The 12,412-nt window shown below is 34.9% G+C and overlaps 1 protein-coding gene across 1 annotated transcript in view; it reads right to left on the bottom strand.

Annotated features, from left to right (window-relative positions):
• Nucleotides 1-5,866: 5,866 nt before the first annotated feature.
• LOC125242105 (orexin/Hypocretin receptor type 1-like) overlaps nucleotides 5,867-12,412 on the bottom strand; it is a 59,505-nt gene continuing 52,959 nt past the window's right edge. Inside the window, exon 7 of the mRNA XM_048150816.1 lies at nucleotides 5,867-6,217. Coding sequence (XP_048006773.1) covers nucleotides 5,889-6,217 — 329 coding nt within the window. The 3' untranslated portion in view covers nucleotides 5,867-5,888. The remainder of the gene's footprint in view (nucleotides 6,218-12,412) is intronic.

The raw sequence follows: 12,412 nt of genomic DNA on the forward strand, positions 1-12,412 counted from the left end.
CTTGCACTGAGACAAGAATCTTGAATGATTCACGGTATGTTTCATTATCCTTATTGTTAGTACCTGGGCGTTCGAGCTTCGATCGGATTTCTATTTTATTATAAAGAAAAAACGCATGAAAACTTGAGAATTTGTGTTTCTCGGGGCCTAAGCTAGATCCATTTTTACCCCCGAAAGGTCCCACAAAACAAATTTCAGCGAAATCATTAGAGCTGTTACCGAGATCGCCGGTATATAAATAAATAAATATAATTGAATTGCTCGTTTAAGGGTATTAGATATAATTCCCTGAATTACATACATAATTATGTTCACTGTATTAACTTTTTAAAGTTTATTTTCTGAAAATCATTGTATCGATAAAATATTTTTAAAATAATTGCCCAGTAACAAAGAAGAGATGAAAGTTACTACTAAATTATTATCGGTATGTATTAAAATAGATTTTTCAGTACAGATGGTGCTTTTTTTACGCACTAGTGCGAGAAGTGGTTCGTTATATGCCAGGTCAAAACTTCGGAGGGCTATCTGTACTGAAAAACGTCGTACGATACACGTGCGAAAAGGAAATTCGTAACTCGTGTCGATTTAAAACACTCCCTTCGGTCTTGTTTTAATTTATCGCCACTCGTTTCGAATTTCCTTTTTTACGCACTTGTATCGTAATGTAGGTACTCCTACTACTATTACAGTAAAAGGGAGTGTACCAGTTTCTAATGGGTTGGCAACGCGCATGTGACACTCCTTGAGTTGCAGGCGTCCATAGGTTACGGTGACCGCTTTCCATCAGGCGGACCGTATGCTTGTTTGCCACTGACGTAGTATAAAACTATTAAAGGTTATATAAAAGTGAATAGTCTGTTCGTTCCTGCAAATGTTGTCAATTATTTTTTTGTTGAAAAAGTTACCCCTTTCTAAATTTCTCTTGTAATTTGGACGCTATTAATTTAAGATTATAATAACTTGTCTTTATTGTATAAAATATTACTTTATTATTCATTTATGCAATATTAGCAATAACCTAACCACAAAATTAAAATTAAAAAAAAAACCCCGACTGCGACATAGTGGACCGAATTTCATGAAACATGGCTAAGAACACTCCCCACTAACTCAGCTTTCAAACAAAAAAAACTAAATCTAAATCGGTTCATCCCTTCGGGAGCTACGATGCCATAGACAGACAGACAGACAAACAGACAGACAGACTCGTCAAACTTATAACACCCCATCGTTTTTGCGTCGGGGGTTAAAAAGGAATGGTAATAAAAATAGCGTAATTTCAATTCTTTAATTTATTCAATAATTAATATTATTCTGTACATAGCTGTAACACAAATTTTAAATTAAATTTCTTAATATTATTTCCACACATACTATGTAAATATATAAAATGATGTAATAAGTGTACAAGGTACCTACTTAAAAAACTTAAATAGGTATAAAAGCACAATTAGTGTAATACGAAATAAAGCTCTTGAAACTTATGAATTCTTAGCATTACTTAAGTAGAAAATATTTGTAGTTTTTAGTACAGAAAGAATGGAAAAAATCTTATTTTTTAAATTTATAAACTCATTTAAAAGTTTTCAACTAAGCAATGAGTACCCAGTAGTTATACGATACCGACAGAGATTGTACCTAATGATGTGTACTATTCATCACAGGTCTTTGCGTCTATTGCAGACGATTTACACATTTGCTGCTTCGACAACGGGTTTGGTGGACCTTCCTCATTTTCTCAAGGATGAAACTTTGGGACAATGTAGAGTACGTATCGACGTTTAATGTCTGCATATTATCTAGTTCAGCCAGTTGGCCATTTAGAAGTTAATCGTCGATACCAACTCTACATTATCCCAAAAGTTTCATCCTTGAAAAAATGAGGAAGGTCTGGCGGCTTCAGACTCTTACGGCTCAGCCACGATGTGCAAGTTACCAAACCAAGTTAAACTTAAAAAAAAATCTTAAATTTCTTGAGAAATTCACGAAACTTTCACGAAAAATAAAGAGAATTTAAAATGAAATGGAAAGTTTCCATCCATACAATTGTCCATAGAAAGTTTCCGAAGTTATCTTATGTGAAAATTTCAGAATTTTGGAAACTTTCCGTCGGCACATCAGTAGCCACGACATTGGTCTAAGCGCGACAGCGGTGACCGGCGGCCATACATTGGAGCGAGACACAGCGATGGGACTTTTCATTCGCACGTAGGGCTGCCGCTCACCGTTGTCGCGCTTAGACCAATGTGGTGGCTGGGCCGATAGTCCAGTGACTGGCCAGTGACCGGCACGACCTACCACATTTTTGGCAGAGAAAACTCATACCACCTCAGCAGTCTCGGTTTGCTTTTTGTTTGTGTATTAAATCTGATATGAATAATAATTATGTTTTACGAAAGTTTAATGTTTATTTAAGACTTACATAAAAATAGTGAATCTCTTAACTTTTATGACTAGGTTATAATTTTTAAAATATTCAACACTTATTTGTGGTCATATTTACAATGTTTTGTATATTAACAGGAATCGTTTCAATTTATACTACTTTAATATTAAAAAAATATATACAGAGAGAAACATATTATAATACAAGTTGTGATTCGTATAACCGGCAATATTTAAGGTGATAATATAGTTAGAACCCAAAATAATAAACACTACTGTTGTAGACTGTTGACATGCTGATACAAAAACTATACAACTTTAACATCCACCCGCCTTCGTCAGTTTTCCGTGATCATGATGCATGCAACTGCGTCGAAATATCGGGAGCTCGACAAAAATCAAAAAGGTAATCACGGTCTATATCCCAGTCAATATAAGTCTAAATGAAAATAACCGTGAATCATTCAAAACTCTTATGCTGATACAAGTTGTTCTTGATTGCACAGAAACATGTAAGAAAAATTTGCACATTGTATGAGACTCGTATTTCGGTTCAACCACAGCAATGTAGATATTTATTTCTTCCATTTTCTGTAAAGATATCATCATTGGTACTTTGTCATACAACTTTGTTACGTTGCTAGTTGAATTTTATCGCTGTTTTCTATGTACGGTTACATTTATATTATTTATATTTTGTAATTAGTACAAAACATAATACCTTCATTTCACTAAATATTTTCCTAACTTTCTATAAAACAATTTTTAACCCAAAAACAACGTAAAACACAATAAAACACGCTTTATTTTGTAGGACATATTGAAAAAGGTGCCAACGCTGAAGATGGCAATTAAACTTGTATTATTTTCTCGTCCCCTCTGTCTAAATTTGAGTGAGAAACTGTTCAATTTGCCCGAGAAATTTACAAGGAAGTGTCAATGTCAGGCTTGTCAACCCTTATTACTCTTGTAAGTATTGTCTCGGAATATTTAAGGTAAATACAATTTATTTAACCGTTTCTTTTATGAGGACCGCTTCCATGACAATTTTCGTTGAAAATGAACGGAATGTTGTTCGAACATTTATTTATACTTCAATAACGGGATGATTATTAATTACTACATATTTTTTGGGGTTTTATTTATTTATCGTATGGCAATTAAGACTACAATACACTGTATATATACACTATAACTAGTTCATAATCTAAATTTACATTCCTCCAAGTAGGTAATGCGCTCGCTGCGTTTTTAAAACCTTCTACTGGGCCATGGCACTTTGTCAGTGGGCACTCAAGGACAATATGCCGAGCAGTTTGCTTTGGGCATCCGCATTCGCAGCACTCCCGATCGCTCCATCCCCATTGATCCATTACCCATGTTAAGTGAAGTTGAACGTTTTGATTGAAATAGACTGTGAAACACAAAATAAGTAATGTGACAGACGGATAGGCGGACAGAGCGTCACCAGAGGGTTCCTCTGTACTTTTGAGGGGTTTGTACCTTTTTGGTACGGAACCCTAAAATATATTACTTCGTAAGAAACCCCCCGTTCGTGCCCCGTTCGTTGTCCGAGTGGTGACGGGTTAGAAATTTCACTACCCCCTTTCTTCCGTTCGATTGTAGTTTTGATTGACGCCAAGCCAGCTTAGTCCTGTCGCCACTTGCACAATAGAAAACCTTCAACAATATCTAATCTATAAAAATAAATATAGTTGCTCTGAAACGAATAGATTTAACATAACGAATGAATTTAACATATCCGAATACAAATAAATTGGTGTCATTTATACGGTATATCATTATAATACGAGTAAGTCCTTGAAGTCCAATTGGAAATACCTAATGGAATATATCGTTTATCAAAAGAAAGTATACGTAAAAATAAATTTAAAGGTTTAAGTAGAAGGTTCCCTGCTTCGCCACCAGTGGGATTGATCGATTTTTTCTTTAGTATATGATATCTATTTCAGTTTAAGAACTTCTAGTGTAAAGTCAAGCAACACAGAAATATTATGCTCGAAACGATCTAAAAACTGAAAATGTCTTATCACAATCTAAGTTCCTGAAATTATGACAACGTTGACACTTTTCAAATCATATAGTTTTGTATACTTTGCGCTAATATATTTTATTAAATTTAAATAAATAATAGTCTAGGTAGGTATTTAAATCATAATGGATTTTTTTAAATATTTATTCCTTAACAGGTATATGGATTAAACATCATAAAATGTATTATTACACATATGAAATTCGAAAACTTAACTAACAAAGAATACTTTGTTCTGACACAGTAATAAATTGTAGGTACTTATCAAAATATACATCCATGATGCTTATAATTATCTCACTCACACATAACTTACAAAATAGTACACTTTAAAATCTTAGCATCAGGTTCAAAATGTTTTACAGCATTTAAATTGTATGCTATTTACACGATATTAAAAAAAAAAACATTAATAATTATGTTTTCTTCCACAGTATAGATGTGTGTTTTTGAAATTTGTGAAAATAATAAATTTAAATTCCTACAGCTTTTATAGTGCAAAAACATATACAGGGTGGAATTTTTATAACCGTTAAACTATGGACACACAAAAGCGCGGCAATGCATTACAGTATAAATTCGCCCGAATTGTTTGTGCAACTCGCCCTGTACTTGACGTCGACGATGTGCGGCGGAGTGTGTGCGCACGTTGGAGAGAATGGAGATTTTATGGTACAAAACGAAAGGGGTAAAATATACATAAAACTAAACGAAATAAACTATTTCGATATTGTTTATATAGCCAACCCATCATAATTATCCAGAAACGATTTTCGGTTATAATTATTCTGCATATTTAATTTTCCAATTTAAGTTTCAAATTGAAATTTACTTTTGGGTACGTAATTGGTCTCCCAATAATGCAGCAAGGAACACGATTAATCACTTTCTTTTTTTTGTGAAATTCTTGTATATTGGTACGGTTTGGATTAAAATATAAATTGTTCACACCCTTTTTTTGTTATAATAAAATGAGGTGAAGCAAATTATAATTGTAATATTTGTAATAAAAATAAGTAAAACTGTTAATATTTAATCAAGAATGGAATCACCTGTTATGTTATTTTGTGACTGGATTACTTATTTACGTTGTGAATATATAATATGTACAGAACGCTACAGAGATCTCGATAAACACTAGTATTTAAAAGCTAGAAAACTTACTTTAACATACCGTGTTGATTTTCCTCTTATTCTTAATCTGACAGCTATTAAGACTACGGTTAAATTTAAAGGTAAACCCGTTTTTGTTATCTTTAACAGTGAAAAGTTCCTTCCACTCATTATCATCTTCGCGATAATCAGTATATGTATCGCTATGCCTCTCCTCACTGAGGTAACATTTCTTATCTTTGAAACAATCGTAGTACGGCTTGCAATCGATGCTGTTGGTGCTTCTAGCGATGTAGGTTTCTATTCCATCCTCCTTGCAGAATAGATTCGGTCGTCAATCTCTGCAAGCGTCTGTGGTTAGTGTAAATCTGGTGGCTTCGCTGATGGAGTCATCTCTTAGCTTCGGTCTTCTGCCGTTGATTTGTTCTATGAAGGAGGTGGTGTTTCTTAAGTCCCTGTTGATGCTGTTGTGGTTGGAAGGGGAGAGGTGTGTGAGGCGGTAGGACGCGCATGAGTCGTTTCGACGGACGACAGTGCGGGTTGTGCCAGCACGGGAGCTACCGATGGGGGCGAAGGATGTTCCGTTTCGGTCTGGGGAGAGCGGGGCGTGACAGCAGCAGAAGCATTTGAAGTACGACCGGTGGAACTCGCGACGGAACTTGCCTGCAACAAGGGAGATACATATCAATGTCTGGGAGACCACGATTTGAATGAGGCAGTTGAATATTATGCGTTTTCCTGAAGATAAGACGTCTTTGACCTTGGAATTTATATCGGATTAATTAGAACGATTTCCGAGATCCGAAAAATTCCACCGAAATTCAACGGGGAATTTTGCGTGTTAGGTAATAACTCATGGGACCTTATTTGATAACTAGGGTTGATATTATATGGTTTAATGATATTACTGTTTGATATATGGTTTAATTTACTCTTTATATTTATTAATTGTTACTGGATTATTATATGCAATGGTGTATTTTTTTACGTAATCCCATCATGTCCATAAAATATGGCCAGTTATAAAAATTACAGTCTGTATTGTTACAGTAGCTAGTTTTTTTTTGACATCCTAATTATTCATTGAGCCAAGAGTGTTAGTTAATTCAGTGGCGGAGCGTCGATACAACTCGATTCCCAACGGGTTCCCTAAAATTCTCTAGTATCTATAGAAGTCCATACAAAACAGATTCCAAAAACCCCTCCGGCTTTACCAACGAAAATTTTCACGCCCCGTCACTGTTAGTTATTGATACGTGAAATGTATATTCCTCAATGATAATTAAATAAATAAATCGTAAGTTTAGTGTGTGTTAGAATAGGTACCTTTTTAGATAACCTGGCTCGTTTGTATTCTGAGCTTTTACACCCGTTAATATCTTTAGAAAAGTTATGAGATATATTTTTGTTATTACGTAATTTGTTTTGCACCATCTGTTATATTTAATATAACTTAACACATGAAGCGTACAAAGCATAAAGTAATAAAAAAGCAAGTTGTAAACAGTTGAGAAAACTAGTAGCTTTTATTTTAGAAAATATAAAAATAACATATACAGGGTGGGGCCTGTAACAAAAGCAAAAAATCAAACTGTAGGCTACACTCCTTTAACTGACCAACATTAGTTCAGTGACTTTTAAAAATTATGAAGTCTTTAAATTTTTAATTTTTCATACGAAATAAATATTAGCTTCAATGTACGCCATTATTGTTGTCATTGACGTTGTCTGTCACACTTTAGACTTAACAGAATTTGCAATACATTACCTCTTAGAAAAAACTTTCAAGGGTGATAAAATTCAAAATACAAGTTATTTTTAAAAGTCGCTGAACAAATGTTGATCAGTATAAGGAGAATAGCCTACAGTTAAATTTTTTGCTTTTGTTACAGGCCCCACTCTGTATATTATGCTTATATAAATATTATGGATGTAACAAAAAAATGTTGATTTGTGAAATCCTCGTACAAAGTTCACGACATATGAGATATTATTAATTTAAAAGTTTTTTTTTAATAAAAAACACTATTACAATTTCACTTAGATATTATAATTTCAAATGACATAAATATTTCATAAAATACAGGATGCAATAAAAAGGACCGTCCAAACCTTGCATGGTGACTTTTGATTTCATAATCATCATAATCATCATCATATCAGCCGAAAGACGTCCACTGCTGGACATAGGCCTCCCCCAAAGATTGCCACAATTACCTGTCCTGCGCCACCCGCATCCAGCGGACTCCTGCGACCTTCACCAGGTCATCAGTCCACCTTGTTGGGGGCCTACCCACGCTAATGAACAACGGATTTCATAATGAACAACTTTTTATATAGGACTAATGCTGAAATAGCGAAAAAAATTTGGCTGTTCTATAAAAATGAGCGGCATTACGACAGTCGAAGTGTATGAAACAGCCATTTTTTGTGATTTCAGCATTGGTCCCATAATAAAAGTTGTTCATTATGACCTCTGCACTCACAAAAGTCAAAGTCACTATGCAAAGTTTAAACGGCCCTTTTTTCATCGTGTTATATTGCTTACAGTGACTAAACACTGATTTTTCGCCGTAAATTTGTAATAAAATCGTGTCTTCAAATAATTAAGAGAAAAAATATTTTTTATTCGTCTTCCTCATTAAAAGATTAGGTGAAAGACATGATTACGTACTTAAAAGTTTGTTTTATAACTTTTCTGTAACAATTTGGATCATCCAATTCAGAGTTTGGATCCCTTAAAGCCGGTCATCCACTTCATAATGCAATACTGCTAAAAATCAAAATTTTGAAAAAAAAAACCGACATAGTAGACAGATTTTCATGAAACTTGGCTAAGAACACTCCGGAATAATTTTGCTTTCAAACAAAAAAAAAACTAAATCTAAATCGGTTCATCCGTTTGGTAGCTACGATGCCACAGACAGGCACACACGCAAACAGACAGACACGTCAAACATATAACACCCCGTCGTTTTTGCGTCGGGGGTGATCCACGACGCTGTCTGAACATAACTCGTCTTGCTTTAACACGTTCGACACCAAGAACCCGCCTAGTGGGCACTCGTGAAAGTTCAGTCAGATGCCGGTGAACCCGCCGGGCGGGTTCTCGTCATACAAGCGGGCGGTTATAAATAACGACCGATTTACGACGTAGTGCGCCATTTTTTGTCTGTTAGTTGGGACTGTAGTTAGTCTAGTAATGTGAACGAATTAAAAACACTAACTATAGGTGACCGAAGACACTAAATAGGCTACCTAGACTTATCGAATTTGGCACAAGAAATGATTGTTTCCTGTAGTATTTGACATAAGAAACCAACTTTTATAGATTTTGGGTATTAAAAGTGTATGGTGGCTACGTATTTTCGATAAAAAATGTGTGTTATATTTATTTCAACTTTGGCAACCGAAACCGCTGTCAGACGTGTAGTGACGTCATAGAACCTAACTTAACTTCATGCCGAGTCAATCACAGACATGATGAACTTTATGCCTCATAACTTAAATGTCAGAAAATTTTGTGCTCAATTCGATTTGCGTCATGCGTAGACAATCTATAGATTAACATGACTAATGATGTTTTTGCCTAATTAAGTTAAAGTAAACTTAATAAATGTTTTTTGTGGTTTTCAAGTCGTAATAAAATATGGTAGTATTTTTTTTTTTGGTTCATTGGATAGTAATAAATAATTTATAATAGACTTCAAAAAAAGGGTCAAGTAGCCTATTATGAACCATTTAATAATAAAAATTAGTGATTTGACATATCGCTTTATAAAAAGAAATATAGCTCTTTAGCGATAAGACCGCCTGTTGTCTGCCTCTATTTATAATCATTTGTTTTGTCTCCGCTGTATCTTTTTTCTGTATCTCTTGCTGAGGTGTGCCAATAAAGAGTATTCTATCTATCTATCTATCTATCTATAGCATAAGAATAAATTTACAATAGTTAACAGATTAATTCAACTGAAAATAATTTTTAATCGCATTTTCCCTACGCACGCTTTACAGTTCTAATTTGTAACAATAAAAATTAGGACAAAAGGACCCAAAGCGCTTAGAACATTTCTCACTAAGCTCTTTACAGATTAGCTCTGGGCACTTCCATTCTTTAAATCTTTTTGCAGTTTTTATGACGCCTTTAATCTGTAATTTTATTCGGCACGCGACGAAAAGATATTGCGTATTGTAATAAAATAAGCTTAAAATGAAATATTATTATTGCATTTACAAAATCATTGTAAAAATAATTCTATTTCGGAATAGCATTTCTTCCGCAACTTCAATTCTATACCTGTATAAAAAATCTACTTGTTTTACTAGCTTTTCACGCGCGCCTTCGTCTACCTAGAATTAGTAACATAATAAGCGCCTGATGAAAAATAAAAGGCAATAATAATTAGGTTTGACAGAATGCTTTCATCAATTACCAGGCGTTGCCTCAATTATCTCTTTTTCGAGGAGGAAGTGAGATAATTATTATTACCGTCTTAAGGGATGATATATTGAATAAAAATATCCTCATTTTGAAATTTTTGTAATATCTGGTTAGCGGTTTAAGCAAATCTATAGACAGACAGACTTATGCTTTTATAAGTAGTGCTGTATGTAAAAATATTATGTGTTTAACTTGTGCGTATGTTTAATGGAAAGTATAATATGTACATTAAAATACGAACTTTTCAAGATTACAAACATAAAAGAAATAAACGTTTTCAAATAAAAAGTGTCTCACGAAATCAGAAAAAGAATCTTCGTGCGTTCAAAGCACAATGAAATTGAAACAAGGTTGTTGTTTATACACAAACAAAGCTGCTCTAGGGAGAACATGGTCCATAGACTACACAGACACCGTATTTACATAGAGCCCGTGGTTACCAGATAGATATTAGTAAGGGCATTTAGTTGTGTGATGAGCACAGATACAATTTTTTTTATGTACAATTTTACTGGAAAAATACTAGAATTTTACACCATTACATAGTACCTAAGTATATTGACATCCCAGCACGGCTAAGATGGACGGTTGTCTATCATTGGTCATCATATCTGTCACGTTCTAATAATTATGTAAGTGCGAAAGTGACGCATGCTGTAACAAGTGATAAAAACACGATCATGATAGGCACTGTACTGGTTCAACCCTAAAACTTACTTCTTATACCTACCTAAATATTCCTTATATATAAATATTAATATTATACCAAAATTACAGGAGTGCGAAGTATAATTAAATACACGGTGTAAATAAAAAGACCGTTCAAACCTTGCATAGTAGCTTTTGAGGTCATAATGGACAACTTTCATTATGGGACCATTGCCGAAATCGGAAAAAAAATTTGGCCGTTCCATACATGCCAAATTTTTTTTGCGATCTCAGCATTGGTCCCATAATGAAAGTTGTCCATTATGACCTTAAGGACCCATTTAGATGGTACGAGAACTCACATACGAGTTTTATTACATTGCGGTATTTGATGGCTGTGCAAAATTGTATGTCAACCTCAACAGCCCGCAATGTAACTGAAATCGCATGCGAGTTCGCACACCGTCTAAATCAGGCGGATCAGGCCTAAAAGTCACTATGCAAAGTTTGAATTGGTCCTTTTTATTTCACCCTGTATATGCATGTTGGCCTGAATGCTCCGTCTAGTAGTTGAAATGGTCTGTGGCATGCTCTCGAACCAGGAATGTTAAATTACAAAGCGTGCAGAGCCTTTGAGCTAATATAATGGAATATTTATACTTGTCTTCGTTTTATTTTTATATTTAGTTGCAACCTCAGCCATGCCTTCAAAATAATATAGATTTTTGGGCAGATTTTACTCGAAATCGTTTGTTTTTTTTTTATCTTGATGACAGGTTGCACTTCAGGGAGTGTGCTCAAGAGCTCCACGAGCTTATTCCACCACCCCATTCTACCATCAGCCTCTTAGACGCACGGCCGGTTTCCATCCTTACTTGGTAGATATTCCGCGAATTCGCACGAAGCGCTTTGCTTCTTCTTTTCTTATGCGCACTGCCAAGAAGTGGAATTCCTTGCCGGCGGCTATATTTCCGAGCTGATATAACCCGGCAACCTTCAAATCAAGAGTGAACAGGTATCTTCTGGGCGAGTTCACTCCATCGTAAGCCACGTCTTTGCTTTCGGCTAGTCAAGAGTAAGCCCATTTATAATATTAATAAAAAAAACATAATATGTATCCTGTCTAGTGCCACGTTCATGTAAGTAAAATACTTCCATACAAAAAAAGATGATTTGGAAAAAAAATTGGGACCTACTTTAACATGTTTAATGGTTTGACGTAAAAATATACTGTATTCTCTATATGCTGTATACTGTCAGGGGCGGCTCACTCCGCGACTTTATCGCCGCGCTACAAGTACATGCTGGCGGCCGCGAGTTCGCGGCCTAATCAGGGGTGGCGCGCGTTCTCATAGAACGCACGTTCGCACTTTCTATTGTTACTTTACGTCGCGAGTTTTTTTAAAGTTTTATATGCGATGTCCAGTCCACGTGTGAATGGCTAATAATACTTAGTTAAATAGACATCATGAATAAAATAGGACAATCTTACACAGATTTACTATTGATTAAGTCCCACGGAAAAGTTCAATAAGGCTTGTGATGTTGGGACTTACACAAAAATATATAAATACTGTATATATACTCAGAAAGTACCCAAGACTGGAATATAATAGTATAACATTTTATCTGAGTAATAATTGGTTTTAATAGGCAACCCTATCGTCCGAGGCTGCGCACGTGCGGCTCGTTTCTTTGTTAGGATTTTGTAGGCATTTAAAAGGCGGCATTTCGTGAACATCAAAGCAGTGGGCCTTCTGTACTTGTAC

The sequence above is a fragment of the Leguminivora glycinivorella genome, unplaced genomic scaffold (genome assembly GCF_023078275.1).
Source record: "Leguminivora glycinivorella isolate SPB_JAAS2020 unplaced genomic scaffold, LegGlyc_1.1 Scaffold6, whole genome shotgun sequence".
In the NCBI taxonomy this organism is placed as follows: Eukaryota; Metazoa; Arthropoda; class Insecta; order Lepidoptera; family Tortricidae; genus Leguminivora; species Leguminivora glycinivorella.